Source organism: Scophthalmus maximus, chromosome 5 (genome assembly GCF_022379125.1).
Source record: "Scophthalmus maximus strain ysfricsl-2021 chromosome 5, ASM2237912v1, whole genome shotgun sequence".
In the NCBI taxonomy this organism is placed as follows: Eukaryota; Metazoa; Chordata; class Actinopteri; order Pleuronectiformes; family Scophthalmidae; genus Scophthalmus; species Scophthalmus maximus.
The window spans coordinates 24539985-24565072 of NC_061519.1; the positions used below are offsets into that span (position 1 = coordinate 24539985).

The 25088-nt window shown below is 50.9% G+C and overlaps 2 protein-coding genes across 5 annotated transcripts in view; both read right to left on the reverse strand.

The window, feature by feature from the left end:
• atp1a2a (ATPase Na+/K+ transporting subunit alpha 2a) overlaps positions 1-8909 on the reverse strand; it is a 41060-nt gene extending 32151 nt beyond the window's left edge. The window contains exons 1-4 of one of the 2 annotated variants that reach the window (XM_035634449.2): positions 8667-8909; positions 2652-2690; positions 1370-1429; positions 659-862 (exon numbers count right to left, since the gene is read on the reverse strand). In XM_035634449.2, the coding sequence (XP_035490342.1) occupies positions 659-862; positions 1370-1429; positions 2652-2690; positions 8667-8909 (546 nt within the window). Of the gene's footprint in view, positions 1-658; positions 863-1369; positions 1430-2651; positions 2727-3705; positions 3826-8666 lie in introns of those variants that run through there. The other variant, XM_035634448.2, reaches the window with a different exon arrangement.
• mpz (myelin protein zero) lies at positions 8098-24028 on the reverse strand. Of its 3 annotated transcripts, none has more exons than XM_035634452.2 (6): positions 23792-24028; positions 22222-22388; positions 18777-18990; positions 17760-17889; positions 17193-17235; positions 8098-11807 (listed from the first exon to the last, which is right to left on the reverse strand). In XM_035634452.2, exons 1-6 carry the CDS (start codon positions 23835-23837, stop codon positions 11721-11723), a joined length of 687 nt encoding a protein of 228 aa, XP_035490345.1. In that variant the 5' UTR covers positions 23838-24028; the 3' UTR covers positions 8098-11720. The 3 variants fall into 3 exon arrangements, with proteins under 3 accessions (XP_035490345.1, XP_035490344.1, XP_035490343.1); XM_035634451.2 differs by having other exon boundaries at positions 8098-10740; positions 23792-24027; XM_035634450.2 differs by lacking the exon at positions 8098-11807 and adding an exon at positions 11883-12127 and having other exon boundaries at positions 23792-24027.
• Between the last annotated feature and the right edge of the window lie 1060 nt (positions 24029-25088).

Consider the following 25088-nt stretch of genomic DNA (forward strand, 5'->3'; position numbering starts at 1 on the left):
ATTTCCTGCCAATATGTCACTGGCTGCTTTTACATCATAATAGAAGAATAAGTTGGTCTTAAACACACTTGAAAGAAGAAGTGGTCATCTTAAGTTCATTTTATGTCAGCAGTTGAGGCGGACAGATGTAAAATCATGAAGCAAAACAAACTGATGATGAAATCATTGTTATAGTTAGGATATCTAAAGATAATTGTTTGGGGCAATATTGGTATAAGGAGATGTTAAGGCCAGTACATTTGTAGAAATGAACCTACAATCTACATGACAATATACAGTACGTCGGCCGAACAAAAAATTATGTCAGGAAAAAATTTGGATAAATATTGATTTGTTTTACACCAAATTGTAATATCAATATTGATGTAAATAATTTTTTTTTTTACCAGTTCTGAAAGACGAGTCAGTCTTTTTCATAGAGGTAGAATCTGGTTTAGGTGAAGTTGTACTGTACATGATGCATGAGTCTAAACAAGGGGTTAAAATCACGCATCTGTTAATGTAAAACCCTGCTCAGGATGTATGGACATACACAAAAGAAGCAGGCAGGTGAAACTCGACCGCATGTGTCTATCGTACCTGTATTATAAGTGTAATAATAATAATAATATAATATATATATACATGTGCAATTGCTTTCACACGAGCAGTTTCTCACGTTGTCGTTGACCGGCTCGTCCTCCGTGGCCACCTGGATGCAGTAGGCCAGGAAGCAGAGGATGGCGCCGATCCACAGCAGCACGGAGAAGCCGCCGAACAGCTGGCGGCAGAACTTGACCCACTCCGGGGTGGTGGGCGGCGGCGTCAGGGCGTTCGGACCGTCCCTGGCCAGAATCTCCAGCGCTCTGGAACTGGTCAAGCCCTGAAGGGGACGGAGAGCAAATTGTTAAAGGAATGGATGTCATTCTGGGAATCTTATTACATCACAATGGCCCCATTTGCACATCTGCAGATGCGGAGCATCAAGTATTCCTGCCTGGCCTATTTAAAGCCACATGTATAATAAAGCGAGTGACTCTCCTCATCTTCACGTACTCTGCAATACAACTGCTGGATTTTACTTCATTGAACTTCTTCCTGATTTTATGCCTCATAGTATCAATTATTTTTTAAGGATTTTTGTGCATCAATATGTGTGTGTGTGTGTGTGTGTTTGGACGAGTTTGTGTGCGATGGAGGGATTAAAGATGAAGAAGGAGGCTCAAGGTGAGCACGGGATGTTGCCTTTTTTTTCTCCCCGGTAACAGGGTGAGCAGAGACTAGGAGATACTCTACTCTTTGTTGTTGCGTTTGTGTGGAGAAAATGAGCGTGTGTGTGTGTGTGTGTGTGTGTGTGTGCGTGCGTGCGTGTGTGTGTGTGTGTCCTTACCCGTGTGAGGTCCACACCATAGCGTTTTCCTAAATCGTCCAGAGTTATTTTGTGGTCATCCTGCAGGGATAAAAATATTCATTTTTTCTGTGTGATTTGTGCTTCAGTGGAGCGGGATCAGTAAATCAGCAGCTTTATATATATATATATATATATATATATATATATATATATATATATATATATATATGAATTATACTCTTCCATCTTACGGCAGAAAAAAAACCCAACCTTTTATTCTCTCTACTACCTCACGTGGATTCAGGGGGCGTCAAATGTATGATTCATTCCTTGTGATGGATCAAAGAGGTCAAAGGGCACCCCCCCCCCACCCTGCAGACATGTGTCGGGTTTACTTTGTCGTCTGCCGGTTCATTTTCCTAATTGTTTTTCCGAAAGCCACCTGAGGATACGGTGTTGTTGAAGATCTTGAAATGCAGTGTGGTGCTGTCAGCTGGTCTAATTAAACAAGGAGACGGGGGCGAGTCCAACCGACCTGCTGCACCTACACGGCCAGGTCCCGGTGGACCACACTGAATTGCGGCTCCACATAATTCGGGGGGGCGGCGGCGAATCAAAAGACATGACCCAGTGTTCACAAGGCAGATTGCTCGTTAAGCTTTTTGTTTCTAAGCCCCCCCCCCCCCACCCCCATGCATCCAATATTGATCATCGGCGGGGTTCTGAGGATTTTCTGGGTATAGAAAAAATTAATAAATTGTATGAAATCACAGAATGGGGAAGCAGTTTCACGGAGCAGGCCGATCGCTTCATCGCAGGCTCCCCAAAAAAGTATTGACGGCGCACAAGGAACGCTGCTCCTTAATCAGTCGGGGGGGGGGGGGGGGGGGGGGGTAATTGACACGAGGCCGCTTTGTCAGAGACACACACCCCGAGTCTTTCGCGGGCGAAAGCGCTCGGCTGCCTTTTGACAGCGGCTCAAAAGAGGAGCCGCGGCTCTGCACAAGACGAGAAAAAGAAGCTCGCACTTCACTGCTGGTGGCCCACAAATTATTCAGCGTCTCTCCCGCAGCACAACGCCGAGCAGAGGGAGGAGAGCGCCGGCTCACAGGCCCCTCTTCCAGACTGACGGCGTCCAGCAGGTGGGATCGCCCCCATTTTGGGGTGTTTTTTCCCAGGGGGCCGCCCTTTTTCGCCCCATTTACTGGCCTTGTTAAATAACCTGGTGACTTTGGCGTTTACACTGTTGGGGGGGGGGGTCAGAATCAATCACTGTGCGTGGAGAGTGGGTGTTGGGCCGGCGACAGCTTGTTTTTCTCACCAAGGACACCTCCTTCTTCAGCTCCTCCAAATCCCTGTCCTTCTTCCTCCTCTTCCCTCCATTCTCGGCGCCACACTGCGGGGGGGGGGGGGGGGTTGGAGAAAAGAGAGCGAATTACACATACATCAGGCCCCCGTAGGCCACTGTACCATCCCACAAAACCCCCCCACAGGAAGAATAAGTGCAGACGGTGGGGGGGGGGGGGGGGGGTCACATGCTCGTTGAGCCACATATTACGTGTGTCAATGTGAGGCCCAGGGGACTTTGTTTAGGCTGCTTGGTTCCTGTCTCCTGGCACGACTGGCAAACAGCTCACTCCATTCACTGTGTGTGTGTGTGTGTGTGTGTGTGTGTGTGTGTGTGTGTGTGTGTGTGTGTCGGGGACAGATGGAAGAACGGCGCATCATGGAATTCATCTGCCGCTGTCAGTCTCCCCTTGGCAGCACGTGTGCGTGTCAGCGGAGGGGAAGGACAGTACGGAGAGATTGAGGGGAGATCGCGAGCGAGTGACACAGTGAAGGAGTAATCAAAAAAGAGCCAAAAGAGGGGGAGAGAGTGCACACACACACACACACACACACACAACACACAACACACACACACACACACACACACACAGAGCCTGAAATGTGTCTGGCATAGCGATTTCTCTTGCCTGCTGCGTTTTAAGGACAATAACCAGCCCGTCCCGCCATAAAGGTAAATGGACTCGGGGCCCTGATGGAGGGAATTAAAAAAATGTACTTAATTACACAAATAAACGACAACCTTGGCAAAAAGAAAAATGGTGGAGGGCAGGGGGAAAGCCCACCAGCCAGAGGGGTGAGTGTAACCGAGCAGCCCCCGGGGAGACATCACGACATCAAGTCAGTAGCTTTCCACGACGCGTGTCCGAAGCCATATGTGCTGTGACTGTACATGAAAGGTTCAGAAGGGAACTCAGTGTTCACAATCTTCCGCTCGCTGATGACGGGTAAGCAGAGGCTCGACTGTGATTTTAAAAAAAACGGTGAGAGGAAAAGTAGATTTAAAAATGAATAATGAGCACACTTACCCCTTTGCCCATGCTGGACCTGCAGACAAGTTGTAGTGTGAAGGACAGTGCTCCGGGGGCCCCCACCACAGCAGAGACCTCCCGCCCCCTCGTGGGGAAGACACTGGTGGCTTTTTTTGGGCCTGGCACACCCCCCCCCCCCACACACACACACACACACTACAAACATCAAATTCCTCCTCCCTCTTGCTCCCTCCTGTCAGGGTAACCTGAGCCATACGGCATACAACACACACACACACACACACACACACACACACACACTTACACTCTCTCACACTCACACACACACACACACAAACACACACACACACACACACACACAGTCTCTTTTTTTTGTGTGTGAGTGTGAACTCGCACCTGTTCAACATGCCCCCCCGACCCCCTTCCTCTTGGAGAACAACAGCCCGTCAATCACCTGTTGTGAACACGACAAATTAAAAAATGGTTGCCCCCCCCCCCCCCCACGTAACATCCAGTATCTCTAACGGACCTGATGATTACGCCACCGAAAGATTGATAAAAAAGAAAAGTTGTCCGGCCGTTCGGATTCCGAGCACACGGCAAATAAACCCTGTGATAAAAAAAAAAGTTTCATCGCTTGTTAATTGGTCCACGCCAGGTTGAACTGTTAACATCCTTTTTCGCCCGAATTCAAAGCTGCAATTAGATTATTTTTACGTCCAGGCAGATTTCTAACATAAGGCCGGTCACCGCCGCCGCGGCCCACGCAACAGATGCTTCCGATGATCCTGCGTCGGAGTACAAGCAGCAACTGTCTTCCCACCACGCCAGCTCCAGCTGCTTCTCCCATAGATTCTATGCTTTGGCTCTCTCGCATTATTAGAACGTGATGCTGCTGTCTGTTTCTGTCCGGGCTGTATGTACCTGCGGCGCGAGCCCCTGTAGCGCCCTCCCTCTTTGTAAGCTTTCTTCTGGCCGACTAAAGAAAGAGAGGTGGATAAATACTGAATGGATCCCGAGGGGAAATGTAGACATCCAGCCGCTTAAGTGACAGTTACAGGTTAGAGACCTGCAGCAAACATGTAAACATCGACATATGCATATGCAGTATGTAAAAATATGACGATGAAAACATATAAATGTTTTAAAGTGTAGTTGCAGTTGGGATTCTCGTTCTTGTTTGTTTGGGTATCTTTATCACTCGAGTTGGGAACATTAAACTGTATAAATGTCTTGTGTCACAGATTCAAGACATTCAAATGTTAGCTTAAGCTAGCGATGTAGGCTACTCAAACAGAAGGAGGAAGCTAATATTATTTGGCTAATATGCTTGTCTTGTTGCTAATATGCTCCTCTTGCCCCCTCTCACTCTCTCACACACACACACACACACTCAATTCAACACACACACACACACACACACACACTCACGTGTTTCGCTCCTGTAGCTAATGGCGGCTAATCCTAGCTAATCTTCTTCAGCAGGTCGGTTTACATACTTTTATTTGTGACAACGTTACAATATATTTTAACAGGCGCAATAAAATAAATAAATAAAGAAGACACAAATGAGGCCAAAGTAGCTGCTGTTCAGCAAAAGTTATCATCATGTACTTTGGGAATTATTCTTCTGCTTAATCCTGTCGGGAACAACTGTATGAATGTCTTGTGTCACAGATTCAAGAAATGTAAATGTTAGCTAAAGCATAAGCTAGCTTAGTAGGCTACTCAAACAGAAAGAGAAAGCTAATATTTGGCTAATATGCTACTCTTGTTGCTAGCTTAAATGGAAATATTAACTTTTAAAAGAAGAAACCTCTCTCACACACACACACACACACACAGGTGTTTTGCTCTTGCTAAAGCTAAGTGGCTAATGACGGCTAATCTTAGCTAAGCTTCTTAATGTGGTTGACATCAGCCAGTCGGTTCACATACTTTTACATGTGCTTACGCTACAATATATATTAACAGGTGCAATAAAAAAAGAAGACACTTGTGTTAACATCATATACCCTAGAAAAAATTCTCCTGCTTAATCCTGTCGGGGGGAAAAAAAGCCTTTCCAACGGGAGAATTGGAAGGTTCAACATTTTGGGGAAATCTTATGCTACACACTCACATCATGTCGAAGGGATTAAGACGATGACGGGGAAAGATTCCCATGTTCTACAACTTGTCAATGCTTCTCACTCACTATTTGAGATTCTGTCTCACTCGAAAACACCAGCAACGCCAAAAAAAGGGAAAGACAAAGAGTTCCTTTCAAAGAACCTCATTCTACTTGGCATGCGAGCGGTTTTTCGCTCAAGAGACAGCTATGAAGCACAAGTGTACAAGTGTGAAATGTAAACAAATTGCCATAATGTTGAGTGACGGTGGTTTCTTTGCTGCAGTCGTACGTGCGGGGGTTATTTACAAGAGTGGGGAGAGTCGGTAATTACGGAAACGCTGATATGACATGAACGCAGCATAACGCCGGCCAAGCTTAGCGCTTTAGACTGATGAAAAAAACAACTCCCCTGACTCATCTGTCCAAAGTGGGGAAAATAAATTTGCCTCCCAGCATCTCTAAAGCTCATAAATTAAAAGTAATTTTATCTTTACAAAAAACATTCTATACACCTGATGTAAAAGAAATGACTGCACCCGGCTGTTTGGGGGGGAAACAGAAAGAAATTAGTTACACAATACAACCAATTACACGCAAGACAACAGTAAACACAGTGTAAGTCTGATTGTGTACGAACTCGTGAGCTTCAAATTGAAAAATGTCACTATATTCATACGGCGCTCGTCTCGTCTTCTCCACCACCCAGAGTGATCTACAGTGCTTTTACCCATTCACACATATTCATGCAGTGCTTCTTTTCTTTTTCTATCGCACGCCATTCACGGGCAATTTTAAAGGGTCAAGTGTCTTGACCCAAGGACACTTAGGTTACGTGGACTGGAGGAGCCGGGGATGAAAGCCATCGACCCTCGGGTGAGGGGACGACCCCCCTCTGTGCCGCCCCTTTAAGAGTTGTTGCTAGGGATATTTCACGTTATTGGAGTCGGCCAGAATTGGAATTGCCGTTTTCCAGCGGATTTCGGTTGTTGTGCTTAGCTAAAGTGCGCCAATAGTCTCCTGGCACCGGCTCCGTTCAAAACGACACAATCGAAAAAATTCTCCACATAGTAACTGAAGTGGAACAATTTGGAGTCCAAAATGGAACAACTGATGGAGAGGATGCTGATTCAGGAAGACGGACACCGTGGATGTCTTAGGCAGAAGTATTTATTATAAGAGCTCAATATCGAGGAGACCTGTGGTTCGCTCCGCAGATCAACAGGTTCACAGAGTCGGGCGTCCCAAGACAGTCGGCCCGTCCCCGGTCTCTGTAGTGGATTTAGTTTGGAGTAATCTCGTCATCTGCCCGCGTCTATGACACCTCGAGAGAGAGACTTCAGCTGCTCGATGATTGTTTTCGTCTTGCCATAGAGAAAAGATGACCTTGCTTTGTGCCTGACAAGACTCGTCTTAAGAGATTCTCAGGGAGGATAGACGGAAATTCCTCAACAGTAACTACAAAAAGCCCCCTTTTGTGTAGGATTTAAACATTTCAGATTTTCTTTGGACTCCCTCGGCGCTGCGGCATCAAATCAGACGCCGGGCAGAAAGCGACGCGCGGCGCCAAAAGACCCCTCGGTCCAGTCATCCGGGCGCTGCGGCTCAGGAGGAGGCTGGCGGGGCCACAAGTTAAAGACTGCGCTTGTACTCTTGTGCGTTAACTGTCTGAATCTGAAGCGGAAATGGTGGGGGCCATTTCTGAAAAGGTCATGTATGCTCACTGAACCCCACCTGTATTTTGATGTCAGGAAAAATTAAGGCTTTCTGAAAATTACACCTCGCCACCGTCACCCTTTAAAAATGTGAAAAGGTTGTAAATGGTTACCGAGCAATTATTTCCCGCCGGCAACCGGCGGCGGCGACCAAGCAGCAAAGGTGCGCGACGAGGCGAGACGTTCCCGTCCCGCACCGCGTGGAGGAGAGTGGTTTGCAAGTGTAATTCCAAAACTGGACATCTTTTGTATTTAAGAGAAAGAAAGAAAAAGAAAAAAAAAAACACACCCGGTGCTGATTGTTCAGCGGCCTCCAGATTACAACCCTGGAAAAAAAAAAATGTTCTGATTGTGTATGCAAATGTATTCCGGTAATAATAAGGCTAGTGCTGTTCCATAATGAGTTTTACTTTCATAGCCGCCATCATGAGTATTCAGATATTTCAAACGGTGGATATCTCATTTTTTGGAGATAATTTCTCGTCTTTTGAAATGCTCGTGAAAGTGCGTCACTGCCGAGAGACGTTGGTGACGGACTCGCACAATGGCGGGGACGTGGAGAAGGAGAGGAAGGAAGGAAGGAAAGAAAGAACGAAGGCTGCAGACATTTTCAGCTGGGTTTATTTTGTCTCCTGTCGATAACAGCTGCGCTCGGGGCCTTAATTTTTTATTTTATTTACGTTCTCTTTACAACACATTATACAGAGTCATCCAATGTTGTTAGTGCTCTGGAATTACCACAAGCATTAAAACAAATTTTGAAAAAAAGGAAAAAAAAACAGTAAGAAGCGCCGTCGTTATAAATAAGGAATGTTACTGTGCAGCTGTGACTAATACAGTTCATAACACATACAAACAAAACACTTTTATTTATTTTTTTTAAAAGGCAGTTTAACGCCGTCTCTCACGTCGGGTGTCTGTGTGGCTTTGCTGCAAAAAGAGGAAAACATTCTAAACTGATCCACGCGACCGGACGGCTGAACAGCGAAGCGGGTGAAACAGATCTCCAGTCACGAAAGACGCGGTGGGTTTCTTTAGCACCTCCGTTCCCCGCTATGAATTCCATAAAAGGAACGTTCAAGTGTACACTATCCACCCTGCATATCACGCACGCGAAGATCGCAATCCATCTTGGGCTCAGGGGGGAAGGAGCACCTTTACACGGCGAACACCTTTCGTCTCCCCTTCCCCTTCCCCTTCCCCTTCCCCTGCCACGTAGCGCCGAGTCTGAGGCTAAACCGGAACGATTTCAATCCGACTCGGAATGAGCCGCGCGCGCGCAAAGACGCGGCCACACAGTCACCGTCCAGAACACACAAGGTCAGAAATAGGTCAAGGTCAGACGGCGAATACCATCCAATACAGTTACGTTTCTTCCCCTCCTCGACCGACTGAGAAGATGTCATGGAAAACATTATTTGCTTTACTTAGGGCGACTTGCTGATATCAAATCTCTTTAAAATAGACACACATATACATAGAACACGCGTCGTACTTGGTTTGCGACCGGAGAGGAGCTAGCCATAGATTATGAGTTTTTCTGCCTTCGGCGGGAACTGAAAGGCGGATTTGCGTCCACCTGTTTTCCTTCCTCCGCCCGTTGGGGGGGGCGGAGGAAAACATTTTTGGCATTGGAACCAGCAGAAAGAAGACGGTAAAGGGGGTCAGTGGAAGGAGAGGCCCGGGGCAGGGGACATGCCTGTGGGGGAGGGGGGAGGGGGGAGGGGGGGCGCTTTGAAGGGCGAGCCAGAGGGCGTTCGTCGACCAACCCGGCCTGACAGATGTTCGTCAACCGAGTTTGGTAAAAGGAGGAGGAGGACGAGAAGGGCCGTAGAGACGGAAGAAGGACAGAGGAGAGGAGCCGAGCATTGAGCTGTAGGAAGTCCGACAAGGAGAGACTTCAAAGAGTGGAGTGGATTTTGTATAAGGCCCTTTTCTGTGGGGGAATAATGCAGAGTCACCGGACGGCAGGAAGAAGAAGAAGAGATAAAGGAACGGCAAAGACGGAAGGACACAGAGAGAGGGAGAGAGGGAGAACGTAAACACGAGGGGGGGGGGGGGGGGGGGGGGGGGGGATGAATCCCAAGATGGGGGCGCCGAGATGAAGGGTGAATAACAGAGGAGCGAGCGAGAGAGAGAGAGGGGAGGGAGAGAGAGATGTGGGAGAGAGAGATGAGGGAGAGAGAGATGAGGGAGAGAGAGATGAGGGAGAGAGATATCTGCTTACCAGCACGCGCCAAAATAATTAGCTCTGGGCTGGCGAGGGGGGGGCAAACGTGTGAGCGGATTAACCGGACCTTAAAATAACTGTGAGAGCACAGAAGCTGCACCTCTTCCTGGTAGGCAGCCCCCCCCCCCCCCGCCCCACGGCCCCCGCCCCCTCTTTTTCGCCAGACTCCGGAGAGCATCCGCGGGCCCCTCGGGGGCCGTGACGTCATTCCAGGGTCGTCAGTCGCCGGCCGTCCAAGTCAACGGAGGACGGCCCCCCGTGCTCGGGCATAAACAAGCACAGCAGACGCCGCCACACACACACACACACACACACATATATATATATATATATATACTGTCTGCCTAGCTCGCCTCTCCCTCCCTCCCTCCCTCCCCCTGTTGGCTGAAAAATGTGCAGCTGTTACAGTAAGCTTGTACGCTCTTATAGGGCCAGAAATAGCCCCCCTTTAGCCGGGGCAGGGACACGGCGACAACCTCCATTAGCTCAAATGTGAGAGGATTGAATCACCCCCGAGCTCGGGGGCTTGAACCTCCATCTACGCCTGGCTGAGAGCAGGAATCATATTTCTCTTCTGCTATCACTCTCCTCGCTGCCTCTCTGCCTCTGTTTTCCTCCATCTGAAGTCCAGAGTGCACTCGCAGCTCCGCTCAGTGTGTGTGTGTGTGTGTGTGTGTGTGTGACGGAGTCGTAAACACCAAGAGGGAACATTCAGGGGACGCTGAACTCCGGGGGATGTGTTTCGGGTTTGGAAGCTACGTGCACGGTTGGGCCTTTAAAAAAAGTTTTTACAATTTGCCCCAATGAGCGCACACGGCGGGGGTCTCCGATGAGGCCTTGTAAAAAAAAAAATATTCGACACCGTCGCCGGTGATGAAGTGGGACTGTTCTTACAGCCAGTGCTGTCTTGAAAGAGTGGAGATAATGGGAAATAATGGGGGTTGCATCAGGCTGGGCAGAAAAGGAGGGAGCAGACTAGAGGAGCGGAGGCAGTCACGGAGAAGTCAGACCTTTATCTATAAGGAGAGAGAGAGAGAGAGAGAGAGAGAAAGGAGCGGAGAGGAAGAGGAGAAGGGAAGGGAAGTGACAGAGGAAGAGAAACAGGATAGAGCAGTTAGCATATAAATCACTGCCGTCATTTGGAATGAACAAGAAGAAGTCAAGGAATTCACAGTGGAAGAGGAAATGAGAGAAATAAGATGAGGAGAGGGGGAAAGGAAGGGGATGAGTGTGAGGGGGGAACGTTAGCGCTTGACACGTCACTTTCGAGGGGGGGGGGGGGGGGGGGAAAGCAAATTGGCCTGTCCCTGCAGCACGGGGACTCGTGAGGCGTATCGGACGCACTTGGAGAGAGATTTTTCTTTTTCTTTCTTGGGGCGGATAGATATCACAATGAGAAGAACCAGAAAGGCCGGGGGAGCGGCTTTTTTTTGGGTTGTTTGTTATCAAACCCCGCCATCTTATAGGGTGTCGCTTCAAATGGCATATCTCATGACCTGACAAAAGCACTCGGGGGCTGCCGGCTGGTGTACCAGATTATCGCCCACATCTTAGATGTTGGGCCCGTTGAGCGGCGGCATCGGCCTGAGACGGGAGCGGATATGATTAGACTCATTTCTTCAGGGACTTCAGGTTGGTATTGTGGTGGGTGTAAAGTAGGTTTTGTGGTTTGGATTTCCCCTTGGCCTCCCCCCCCTGCCTCCCGATTGGCCTGTTATTTGAAGGTGAGCTGGTTGGCGAGGCGGGATAGGAAGCCCGGCGCTGCGGACCTCCCCATCCCTCCCTCGCCGCCGGGCCCCTTCTCCCCGTTCTTGCGGGTCAGCTCCAGCTCGATGGTCATCAGCACCCGGCCCGGGCCTTCCTCCCCGCCTCCCCCGACCCCCTCCGTCTTTCTGACTACGGTTCGCTGCTGCTGATTGGACCGGGCCCCCGCCGCCATGCGGCGCACGGGCTGGAGCAGCCGGCTGGCGAGGCCGCCCCAGCCCCTCCCCGTATCCTATTTCTTATCCTTGCGCGACTCCTGCTTCTTCTTTTCCGAGGCCGCCGCCTTCACCTTGGAGGGGTCAGCGGGAGGCACGGGGCCCTGTGGGGGAGGAAGGAGAGGGGGTCGGGTGGAGAACAGGGGAGGAGTGTCACTTCAGGAGGAAAGGAGCGCGAGGGGGGGGGGGCGAGGAGGTAGGAGGGGAGATGGAGAGGTGAGATGGGCGCGTTAAGAGGCGAGAGGATGAGAGATGGGCTTTAGCAGGACGGATGGAGCTGTGTGAAGAGGAGAGAAAAACACATTTAGGAGGAGGAAGAGAAGAGAGAGAGAGACATACGGAGAGACAAGAGAGGGGGCGAGGAGGTAGAGAGACAGTCCTTTTAGGGGAGGGGGTAGCAAGTGAGAGGGGGTGGTGTCCAGAGCTGTAAGGGGGTGACAAAACAGGTAACCATGCGTTAGGATGGGACACAGTGGCAGGCAGGCTCCATGCACCTGTGACAACCTGTGACAAGGAATCAATATCTCTCACACACACACACACACACACACACACACACACACACACACACACACACACACACACACACACACACACACACACACACACACACACACACACACACACACACACACACACACACACACACACACACACACACACACACACACACACACACACACACACACACACACACACACACACACACACACACACACACAGTGTACCAGACTGAGTTTTAATTGGGAATTGACCAGGTCTGGTTTCATTGATTGATATTTTTGGACCACGTTTGTCGGGGCAGAAAAAGAGCTGATTGAGTATGAAGTGAACTAAATCAGAGGGAATAATAACTGTAGCTGTAGAACGTCTTCAATACTTTCCCAGCGACTATCTTTCAGTGTGTCGTTGTAATGAAAAAGTCATTAAATAATGTTTAAACAGTCGCCAGTGAAACGTCCGCAAAAAATAAATCAATAACTAACTAATTAAAAAAGATTAAATCTATGTTTTAATTTTAAAATGTGCAAGAGGGTAAAAAAAATTACCTTCTGGACCATTCTGCCGTAGCTGTGGTCAGGGACAGACCTGCTCGACTGACTTTATAATAAATAAATAAAAGCCCAACAGCTTCAACACTTACATAATCCATCCATTCACTCCCACTCATTCTGGATATTGTCTGTGCAATGTCTAAAAAACATCTTTAAGAAGAAATCTATAAAAAAGGAGGAGGAGGAGGAAGAAGAGGGGGACAGGAAGTAAAGAGGCTTCACTTGAGCACGACGAAATCCATCAGGAAAGGATTTGGACAGAGTGGCGACGAGGTCGCGGCGACGACGGCCGTCACTTTTCACAACGGGGCGCGTTGACCCCGCGAGTTAACCTGTCGGAGCATCACGAGTGCACGGTAATGCTCTGATGGAGCCTGATGAAACGACACTCACCCGATGTAGTGGGGTTCTTTCGCAATAATACGCTTCCACAGGTTGAACCTGCAGGGGTTCGCTTGTTGTGAAGTGCTACCGAGGACGGGGGCAGAGTGAAGCATGCTGGGGGCTGAGATTTTTGGAGAGTGAGTGAATAAATACTTTCTGCTTTGATACACGAGGTTTAGTCGACAGTGGCGAGAGAGTACACAAGAGGGGCTCCTTCATCTCCTCCTCCTCCCTCGCTGGGAAGCTCCGGCTAATAACACCCCACTGGCTGCATTAGAAAATGTATCATCTTTAATTATGCACCGTGCGGGAGCGGCAGACACACTGCGAGCAGACGGCTGCCATCCGGCTCGACAGCGCTGCTGCTGCTGCTGCTGCTGCTGCACAGCCCATCCGGTGTCATTACCTTCCATCATACTCGCATATACGCTCTCTCATGTAATCGTCCTATTGTTTTTTTATTACCGTCATGCTCGGCATTTGCAGGCCATGACGCTAACGAAGGGGGTAAAAACACACACTCCAGCCTGCTGAGGGCAGAATGCAGAGCCACCCCTCGTTACAGGAGCTGCACAGAATGTGGGAGCGGGGGCAAGATGGGACGGACTGCTGTAGAACGGAGGTAGATGGGGCAGGTTAAAAAGTGTCTGTGTCCTCCCCACCTCCGCTGCTGCATACTAAAATGAGACGGTGACAGGACGAGGTGGGGGGGGGGGTAGATTGAGAAGCAGATGAAGAGTGAGAGGCAGTGATTTTCTGTCTGGAATCAAAGCTGATCAGAGCCCAGAAGACCCCGGAGGAGGCGGAGGGAGAGAAACTGGGGGAGAAAAGGGGGAGTGAGGTGATGGTGGTGATGGGGGGAGGAGGAGGAGGAGGAGGAGGGGGGGGAATTACAGACAGATAGATGCTTCTCATGGTCAGCGAGGAAGTCAAAGGCATGAAGAGGTGGGGAGGGGGGAGGAGGGGGAGGAGGAGGGGGGGGGGGAGGAAGACGCGACTGAAGGGAGGGAGACAGGGATGAGAAGAAGTGAGGGAGTGAAGTGAAGTGAGGAGGGGGATGGAAAGAAGAATGGGTGGAGTGTCTGTGTGTGTGTGTGTGTGTGTGTGTGTGTGTGTGTGTGTGTGTGTGTGTGTGTGTGTGTGCATGGTTGTGTGTGAGCTCAGATCGATACAGAGTGCACTCAATTATCATCCTAGTACAGCGTGCGTGTGTGTGTGTGTGTGTGTGTGTGTGTGTGTGTGTGTGTGTGTGTGTGTGTGTGTGTGTGTGTGTGTGTGTGTGTGTGTGTGTGTGTGTGTGTGCGCGTGCGTTCACTCCTGTGAGCTTTCTTTTCAGTGCCTGCAGGGTAAACTCCTCTCCCCACAACTCCACTTAACGCGGAGTAGTGCACACACATCACGGGGGTTCCTTTGTCTCCCTCCCTCCCTCCCTCCCTCACCCACTCCCTCCCTCACTCACTCCCTCTCTCACCCCCTCCCTCACCCCCTCCCTCACTCCCTCTCTCACCCCCTCCCTCCCTCACTCCCTCCCTCCCTCACCCCCTCCCTCACCCCCTCCCTCACCCCCTCCCTCACTCCCTCCCTCCCTCCCTCCCTCACCCACTCCCTCCCTCACTCACTCCCTCTCTCACCCCCTCCCTCACCCCCTCCCTCACTCCCTCCCTCACTCCCTCCCTCCCTCACCCCCTCCCTCACTCCCTCCCTCACCCCCTCCCTCCCTCCCTCACCCCGGCAGCCGTGCAAGGCGAGCAAACGGGTAGCAGTAGCAGCGGCGATGGCGAGGCTGATACAAAAAATTGTGTCGTGTCAGCATAGCCTCCTAATAAGGGCTATTTGATCAAACAACCACTTATGAATGCACTGTAAAAAAAAAACCATGGGCGCTGTGTGTGTGTGTGGCGCTGCTACAAGAGAGAGGAAACTTCTCTTTTTTTTAAAGTGGGAGCTCAGCTGCAATAGCGGCTTCTTGCTGTGTGTGTTTTTTTTCTCTCCCACAGCCGAGACTTGCAGGAGAGGAACTGTAAATGACAATGTTGTCAAATATTTCAGTGTCCTTTTCAGGCGACGGGGTTATTTATTCATATATGCACTGTCACCCACCGCAGGCACTCGAGAGCAACTGACTGCAGCTCGAGAGTAACCTGACAATCAAACGACAGTAGAAAGGAAAAAGGAAGAAGACAGAGGCTCCGGGGAAATGAGAGCGAGCGCTACTGGTTTGAAAGCGTTCTTCCCCTCGCCTCGCCCGGTGACGCCCCCTACAGTACGGTATGAGGTGTTCTTCCCCTCGCCCGGTGGCGCCCCCTACAGTACGGTTTGATGCGTACTTCGCCTCGCCCGGTGTCGCCCCCTACAGTACGGTATGAGGTGTTCTTCCCCTCGCCCGGTGGCGCCCCCTACAGTACGGTTTGATGCGTACATCGCCTCGCCCGGTGTCGCCCCCTACAGTACGGTTTGAGGCGTTCTTCCCCTCGCCGGTGGCGCCCCCTATAGTACGGTTTGAGGCGTACTTCCCCTCGCCCTGTGTCGCCCCCTACAGTACGGTTTGATGCGTACTTCGCCTCGCCCGGTGGCGGCCCCTACAGTACGGTTTGAGGCGTTCTTCCCCTCGCCTCGCCCGGTGGCGCCCCCTACAGTACGGTTTGAGGCGTACTTCCCCTCGCCCGGTGGCGCCCCCTACAGTACGGTTTGATGGGTACTTCCCCTCGCCCGGTGGCGCCCCCTACAGTACGGTTTGAGGCGCGCGGGCACGACGGCGCTCTCCTCAACGGGAGTTCAGAAACCTGCCGCTTTGTCTTTCCATTACTTCACACCTGCGGCTAAAGGACTCGCCGCCGCGGCAGCACCCTTGATCTCCCACCTTGGATACCGTGTGCCTGTTTTTGTTTCCTTTGCAAGCCGACTTTTTGGGGATCTTGGGGGAAAAAAACGCCCTGAACTGAAATCCCTTGACTTCCCCTTTCTGTTTTGTTATCAGCATGCGAGGCGTACAGTCGATTAACAACACAACCCCCGCAACCATCCAGCCCCCCCCCCCATCCGCATTACCACGCAGTAATCAAACACGACTTGCCCTGCTGCCTTGTATTCACCAAAGAATACGAGCCACAGAAAAAAAAACAACCCCGTCTGATTAATCCACCACTTGAGGCTATCACACTCCCATGAGGAATAGAAGAAGAGAAAAAAAAAAAAAATACCCCCAAATCCTCGGCGTGCTGAGGAGCCCACTGATAACGGCCCAGACCATAATAGGCCCAGTGATTTTCATTTGACTCCCAGTGAGCGAAATCAGCAGCTTCCATCCATTTTCCCCGCGGAGACCAACAACACACGCGCAGCACCATTCAATACCGCGGCGGCATTAGTGCTGTGACCCGGGCCTCGGCCATTTCACAGTCACTGGTTTGATTTTTGCCCCCCGGCTGTTTACTACTACTTCTACTACTACTGTGCTGTTTGCCCCCCCCCCCCCGGCCCCCGAGGAGGCTGAAGGAGGGGTGAGGGCCGCACAAGAGAGAGAGAGAGAGAGGTAGGGACAGTGAAGCACCTCCAAGCGCTGGACTGGAATTGTAACAGCGTGCACACCGCTAAAAAGCGTTCGCCGGGCGGAATGTGAACGACGCGTTGCATTGTTGTGGATGTGTCGCTGCGAGCGGGGGAGACGGCTCAGTGCGCGGACGTACTGGAGCAGCCCGGAATGGCATCGGCGGGGGGAATGCGATTACGCAACTGTGCCGTTATGCGCTGTCATATTGGACGTGTGCCATTGTGCGGCAGCGGCGCGACAGAATGGACGAATATTCCTTCCGACACCGCGCTTCCTGTGCCGAACAAATATTCAAACACCGAATGCCACTGTAATCTCCCCCCCCCCCCATAAAAAAGGACGTAGTTTTCCCCCCGTGCGGCACCTGAATGTGACAGCGAACAAAAGCTGTTGCTTTTCAAGTGTGTGTGTGTGTGTGTGTGTGTGGGGGTCATGGAGTGTGTGAGGGGAAAGGGGGAGAGGCAGGAGGAGGCAGGAGGAGGCAGGAGGAGCGAACTTGCCTGTCTCTGCTGTGATCCCTCCTTCTTTTTCTTGCCATGTTTGCTGGAGGGGACAAAACAAAGAGACAATGTCAGAATGTCGAATCTATCTCTCCCTCCAGTGGCCAGAGGGCAGCACTGCCTGGCAGCCATCACTGTGATCTACCGGGCCCCGTACCCCCCCCCCCCCCCCCCCCCCCCCCCCGCCCCCGCGGTGCTAGCTGCGTTACGACCTCGTGAGATTGGAGAGGTTTCAAAAGCCAGATGATGATGATGATGATGATCCATCGTCTTCATGATCTGGCAGAGGGTTATACCACTCCAGACACTTCTGCTCCATCGCGTTCGATCACCTTTTAGTTCAAGTTTGTGAGATTAAATCTAAATGAGAGTATCAGTATCAGTCTCTTTCCAGCCGAGAGACTAACTCCGAAAAAATCTAAACCCGAATCAAACGGCGGCCCCCGCTGCAGCTACGCCATCTTGGCCACGCAGGTGTCGGTGCCAGGGATGGGCTCGGGCCTCGGCTCCAGCCCCCGGCACAGACCCGACTGGCAGAGCACCGCCGGCCACGGGCCGGCCACTGACCTGACGCTGAGGCTGAAGACGCGGCGCGCCACCAGGAACCTCATCAGGTAGTAGATGACCACGATGAGCACCAGCAGGCCCAGCACCGCCCCGATGATGGAGCCCGTGATCACGCCAGCCTGGATGGGCACTGTGGTCACAGCCGAGAGAGAGGAGAGAGAGAAAACAGGGGCAGGAGTGTCAGACGGCGGAGGGACGCTGAACAAGGGGAAGCGAGGAGAGGTGATCCATCTCAAAGACGTCCACCGTCTACTTTCGACTGAACTGTGTTTGATTTCTTACTAATACTCATTCACAAAACCAGTAGAGTAATTTCCACTTCCACAATGTTTTCTACTTGAGTTGAGTATTAAAAAAAAAAGAAAAGAAATGAAGTCCGTGCTACTCAAAGGTGGCGTTACTCATTTTTCATTAACGTCACATGTTCTACTTCTTTTTGGCCTTGGCAGCAAAGTTCAACGCAGGTTCTAATGACCATTTTCAAAAACGCCGCCTTCAACGCGAATATTGGTGGCAAAAGAATTGCGACGAAAGGTTGCGATTATGTTTAATTTGAAATGCAAGTGGACGGGAGAAGAGGGAGGGAACGAGAGACGAAAGGAAAAACAGAAAAAGGAAAAAGGAGGAGAGGTGAAAGCGAGGCGGCGATAGAGAATCTAAAATGGAGAAAGGGATAACATTGTAATTGATTTCATTCAACGGGGGGAAACGCGAGGGATTCTAAGCGCGACGACGCGTCTGAGCACAGACCTCGTCTGATGCGCAGCCTAAATTGAGATTCGTTCAAGAGCATGGAATGATTTTTTTTTTTTAACCACAACTGAGAACAGTTGGTCTCTAACAAAAGTAAACCATAAGGCCTCAGTGGGGAGTTAATGGGCAGCGGCACAGATGTTAGATGATGCCGGCGTCAGACTTCACGTTCTGGGGAATTCGTTTTCCTCAACTGAGGAATCCCCGCAGGACCGCGCTGTACTTCGCTGTTCACACTACTTCCCCCCCCCCCCCCCCCCCCACCTTTCTCGAAGACCAGCAGGCGAACGCTGGAGGGCCGGCCCACGATGTCAGGGGGGTTCTTGGCGTCGCAGGTGAAGGTGCCGTTGTCGCTGAAGTCCAGGTTCTTGAGCAGGATGGAGCCGTCGCGGCGCGCCGGGTTCCCCACGAACTCCAGCCGGTCCCTGAACGGGCCCTTGTTGTCCACGTAGGCCATGCCCCCCGTGTAGTGGAAGACCTGGAACAGACGCAGGTGAGGCTGGTTATTAAATCTCTCTTTCTAGTATTTGGTAATAGCAACCAGAATCTGTCTGTAGTACAGGTTGGTACGAATCTGTCCGCCTGGCAAATTCATGTCCAACAATCCCCCATTTTTTCCTCTGTTTTGGTCTCCTCCAACTCCCGAGGGAACATTTAAGACCGTTTTACAGCTGCTTGATCATCCACTGTGATTAGCTGCTTGTTGCGACCTGCGTCAGTCGGCCTTTTGGTCACGGGCAGGTCGTGAACAGTGGAATGTTTTGTGGTGAAACAGCATTATGAGAACACAACGTGTGATGTAAAACAGAAAAGTTTAAGATCCCAAAAAATCTAAAACAATGGACTCAGAAAAACCCTTCACGTTGAGACGTTGTCAGTTTTAGATCTATTTCATGACATTTTTTTTAATGGAAAATAAGGAGCATTGTAGAAAAGCATGTTTACCGTTACGTAAGTGAGATGCAAGAATTTTATGCGCACTAAAACTTTTATGTGCACTTTTGAAAAACATCTTTCAAATGGGAAAATGTCATCGCAGATAAAATCCCTGGTTTGACGAAATAGATTTTTTATTTTTAATGCGACGCCAATTGATTTGGGGGCGAAGCCTATACGGGCAGAGGAGCGGGTACGACCGGGATAATAAGGGGTGAGCGTCGATAACGCCGCCTCCACAAGGTCAAGGTCAAATTAGGCTTGAAATTGTGGCTTTCATTGATCCGAGGCCTGTGAGACACGTAACCAGGCTTCAAGAATTTCACACAAACCTTTTTCATATGATACGAACGTGTCGGAAAATCGCGTGCGACATTTTTGAAAAGGACAAACGCGACGTGAAAACAGAAACAGACAAGTGGAACTGTCCCGGCGGGTGAAGACATGAGTGACAGAAGGTAAATGGAGTTTCAAAAAAAAAAAAAGAAGCAGAGAGGGAAGTGAAATCTGGTTTCAAAGTGAGGGCACTGCGGGAGAGGGATGACGGTAGATGAGGTGAGGAGATAATGGGGGGGGGGGGGGGGGTATAGGGATGGGGAAGAGGAGGATATTAAGGGAGGTTGGACAGAAGGAGGCGCAGTGAGGACGGGGAGATGGAGAGAGATTAGAGAGATGGTCGGGGCGATAAGGGCGGGCATAGTGAAAATTAAAGAGCGAGGCGGTGGGAGGAGGGAGGAGGAGGGAGGAGAAGGGAGGAGGAGGAGGGAGGAGAAGGGAGGAGGAGGGATGAGGAGGTAGGAGGGAGGAGGGAGGAGGGAGGAGAAGGGAGAAGGAGGAGGGATGAGGAGGTAGGAGGGAGGAGGGAGGAGAAGGGAGAAGGAGGGAGGAGGGAGGAGGGAGGAGAAGGGAGAAGGAGGAGGGATGAGGAGGTAGGAGGAGGAGGGATGAGGAGGTAGGAGGGAGGAGGAGGTAGGAGGAGGGAGGAGGAAGAGGGAGGAGGAGGAGGAGGGAGGAGGGAGAAGGAGGGAGGAGGGAGGAGGAGGAGGAGGAGGAGAAGGGAGGAGGGAGGAGGAGGAGGAGGGAGGAGGAGGTAGGAGGAGGGAGGAGGAAGAGGGAGGAGGAGGAGGAGGGAGGAGGGAGAAGGAGGGAGGAGGGAGGAGGAGGAGGAGGAGGAGAAGGGAGGAGGGAGGAGGAGGAGGAGGGAGGAGGAGAAGGGAGGAGGGATGAGGAGGAGGTAGGAGGAGAAGGGAGGAGGGATGAGGAGGAGGAGGAAGGAGGAGGGAGGAGGGAGGAGGAGGTAGGAGGAGGGAGGAGGAAGAGGGAGGAGGAGGAGGAGGGAGGAGGAAGAGGGAGGAGGGAGGAGGGATGAGGAGGAGGTAGAGGGAGGAGGGATGAGGAGGAGGAGGGAGGAGGAAGAGGGAGGAGGGAGGAGGGATGAGGAGGAGGTAGAGGGAGGAGGAGGAGGAGGGAGGAGGAAGAGGGAGGAGGGAGGAGGGATGAGGAGGAGGTAGAGGGAGGAGGGATGAGGAGGAGGTAGGAGGAGGGAGGAGGAGGAGGTAGGAGGAGGGAGGAGGAGGGAGGGAGGAGGGAGGAGGAGAAGGGAGGAGGGAGGAGTAAGAGGGAGGAGGAGGAGGAGGGAGGAGGGAGGAGGAGGAGGTAGGAGGAGGAGGAGGAGGAGGTAGGAGGAGGAGGAGGAGGGAGGAGGAAGAGGGAGGAAGAGGGGGGAGGAGGAGGGGGGAGGAGGGAGGAGGAGAAAGTTCCTGCAGAGTTCATGAGAATGCAGACTGCACTTTGTGACCAGACTCAGAGTGTGGGGGACGTCCGTCGTCAGATTAAATCCTTTTCACTTTTGGCAGAAGTGCGAGTCCTGTTCTGTAACATGTTTGGTGAATCTGCTCACATGATCACTCGGACCGAGTCGACGAGCGATGCCCAAATTTGAGTTTGAGCGATCGTGCCATGTGACACGAGTAGACCACTCCCCCTCTGGTCTCTGTGGCCCGGGCGGGACGGAGACGTGGAAAAACAAATGAAACAAACAAGGGCTTTGTTGGCGAGGCTACACTTCTGTTGGATGTTTTTTTTTGTGGCTTTCTTGAATGTGCACGAACAACGCTAAATATTTCACTGTGTTCACCAGCTGGTCATTAACTGTCCCGTCTTAGATCTTAAAGATACAAACTTGAAGACGTTTTTTGTTTTTTTTAAAGGAGTTGACAGGGTTGTTTTTACTGTGGAAACTCACTCAGACTTTATTCTTGCACGAATTGTTATGACTCCAACCCAGACTGCTGCTGCTGCTTTGCTCCGAGGCTGCGACTTTCATCTACCACCGCTTTCTAATGTACCTTCCATCTCTAATGTACCTTCCATCTCTAATGTACCTTCCATCTCTAATGTACCTTCCATCTCTAATGTACCTTCCATCTCACACCGCACTGTTTTGTATCTTCGCTTTTTCCTGCGTGTCTCGCTGCGAAACAAATTGCCCTTCGGAGGCGGATAAAGTCGTCTTCTTTTTAAGGCGTCTACATCAACTTTTGGCCCGGGGACAATTTCATTCATGTGGATGTCCTTCTTTTTTTTTTAAATTTCCCTTACAGGTTGCGTGATTGTGACATAACGTCTATCTGGCGGCCTGGACACGGCGACATATTTTCTTTAACACTCTGACGACAAGAGGTTAGTATGCCGGTCGTAATACAGCCTCGTAAAAGTGTGTGTGTGTGTGTGTGTGTGTGTGTGTGTGTGTGTGTGTGTGTGTGTGTATTACAGAGATGCTGTCCCGGGAGCCGTCGGGCCTGTACGTCCAGGAGAAGGTGACGTCCTCCGAGGTCCAGCGCCAGGAGAAGAAGGAGCACGACAGCCGGATGTCGGAGCCCAGCAGGGCGTGGCGTTCCCAGCCGGTGTAAATCACTATGGCCTGGGACTGCTCGGGCACTGGGGGGGCAAATCAGGTGAATGTGGTTAAATCATCTTTTACAGTACAGTAGGACATGAGCAGACTTGAAACACAATTTCTTGTTTGAGAGAGAGAGAGAGAGAGAAGGGAAATCGTTTAATTATTCCTTCAATCAATATTTCTCATATTACCTCGCATTCGCTTCGTCCGTCAAATCTACGAGATTAATCATGAATAAATAACTACACGTGCGCGTTAAACTGCACATTTAGAGGCGTCAGAGACAAAGTCAATATTTGGATTATCACTGGAACATTAGTGGAAGTCTCTGAGAGCCAAAGGGGAACATCATTTTCTCCTTTTCTCCATTCAATATGGATTATGTTGGCTTAATCTGTGCACTTGTTTTTCCCTCAAATGATATTTAATGATTGATGTTAATTTGGGCTTTAGCTGCGAAAAAAAGAAGAAAAAAATCTATGTGTTTTTTGTTACTTCCCTGGAAAAGGCAGTGAGCATCTCTAACACGACGCACGCACACACACACACACACACACACACACATACACACACACACGTGCCACTTGAACACTGGCAGCAACATAATGTTTCTATTGTTCAGTGTCACTTGACGCACAAGTGAATGGGTCACAGTTTTCTGAGCTAAAACCAATAACCCCCCCCCAACGTGTTGCCTCTTTTAACAACGAGAGAGTGAAGTTCAAGAGTTTTCACTGCAACCGTCCTTGAGCAACTGGCAACCGACCGAACCGGTGCAGGCGGCTCCGGCAAAAAAAAAAAAAAAAAAAAAAACACTTTTCAGGCTTGACATTTTTAATTAACATTTTTTTGTCAAACACTGCAAATATGTGACGGGAAAAGGGAAGAAGTAGGGGAAGAAAGAAAAAAAAAGAGCATCTCGCATCTGCTTAAGAGGAAAAAACTCGGTGCCAAGGCTTCAGTTTAAAAATCATAACATTAGTGCGCTTTGTTTTTTTTTAATAATTTAGAGACACCTGCTTTATGAGAGGAGCACAGACGGACTCATACTGTACCACAACGCACCTGGGAGGGAAGCACTTCCTCCACAGGTGCCCTAAAGGCGTTTTGGGATGAAATGGAACACAGCAGAGACCCGAGGTTTTCAGTTCAAATGCTTCAGGTTAGGGGGGGGGCAAATGTTACATGTCAGGGAAAGAATCGGTCAACTCACCCTGTTTATTATCGTCAACATAGTAGCAGTACTTATTAAGGAAAACAGAAAAAGCCCTTAACCTTTAACCTCAGATCAGTTGAAAAGAAACTGATGACGTTCAGAGTCTTCTCCTTGAAGACCTCATTACAAATATAACAGTTAAAGAAAGTGAATGAAGAAAGTTGAAAAGAAGATTTATCATCATCATCATGACAAGTATATATATATATATATATAAATTTTTACCTATTCCCAGGAGGAGAACCGACGCCAGCGCCAAGAACGTCAGCATGGTTTCAGGCTTTCCGACGGACGCTCTCCCAAAAGACTGGTGCTGCCTCAGAATCTGCCAGGAGCCCGTGGAGCAGGAGTGGTCCCACTCTGGAAGGGAGTGCGAGCGGAAGAGAGCAGGAGAGCAGAGGAGAGTCGAGGGGCCGCCGGGACAGAGGGGCTTCCAAACGGGGACAACAACACAAAACCCACTGTCCCCTGGTTTATACCCAACCACACCCCTTCGCCACCGGGACCGGCCCGGCCCATTCCTCCCTTCCTCTCCACCCCTCGTTCACGCTGTGCCCTCCCCTCCCCTCCGCCCCCCGCCCACCACCTCCACCCCCCTCCTCTTTTTCCTGCCATTTCGAACCCTCAGCGTCATCCTCCTGAATCGGAGGGGCACCTGCGACCCGCACAGCTGACGTCGAGTCAATCGGGGTAAACGAACGGGGGGGGGGGGGGGGGGCGACTTGGGGGACGAATGTGCAAAGTCTGCGGCGCCATGAACGTGTAATGATGTTTCGATCAGAGGGCGACCGGCGTGTTAGTGCGAGACATCTGTGTGTGATCACTGCTCATGTGTGTGAAGGTGGGAAGATGGTTTTTTTTGTTTTGTTTTACTGTCTGTTCACAGGAGAGGGAGGAGAGGGGGGGGGGGGTCCTGCGGTGAGGTCAGCCCAGTGCTCTCTCCTCCGTCCCCGGCCCTCTTTCTCTCTCCTCTCCCTGCACTTTCGACCGGGCCTCCGGAGGCCAGCGGGCCCCCGAACAAAGACCCCGACTCTTCGTGGCTCTCGCTCCCTTGTTCTGTCCTCCCTCTCTCCAGATTCCTGTCATTTGCTGATGTCGAAGCACTTGGGAGAGAGACAATGGGGAGCGAGGGGGACAGGGGCCGACTGGTGTTTCTGCGCGTCTTGTCAATGGCGCTTTCTTCCTCTCCGTCCTCCGTTCACCCTCTCCGTCTTTCTTTTCTCTTCTCTTCTCCTCTCCCTGCCCTCGACGTTTCTCCTCCTCAGCGCAGACAAAGCTGCGTATTCAAAGTGCGGGCGCCCACTCCGCGCTTTTTCCAGTAACACAGACAAGCCCGAGTGTTGGTGGAGAGACCTGCTATATATAGATGGGTTGATGTCAGGACAGGACGAGCCGGCGATAGACCGAGGGAGCGAGACGAGGCAGGAGCAGATACAGATGCAGAGGGGGTGGGGGGGGAGCAGTGTGCATGAGCGGACACGCCGGCGTGGAGTTTTCCGCAAAAAAACCCCAAAAAGCCTCA

Excerpts from the sequence above, each read along its gene's own strand:
- mpz (XM_035634452.2), bottom strand. The coding sequence starts at position 23,837 with ATGCTGACGTTCTTGGCGCTGGCGTCGGTTCTCCTCCTGGGAATAG. Across the intron at positions 17,890-18,776 it reads CCTGCTGGTCTTCGAGAAAG|TGCCCATCCAGGCTGGCGTG; the intron begins GTGGGGGGGGGG and ends CTGTGACCACAG. Across the intron at positions 11,808-17,192 it reads AGGGATCACAGCAGAGACAG|GGCCCCGTGCCTCCCGCTGA; the intron begins GCAAGTTCGCTC and ends CCTCCCCCACAG.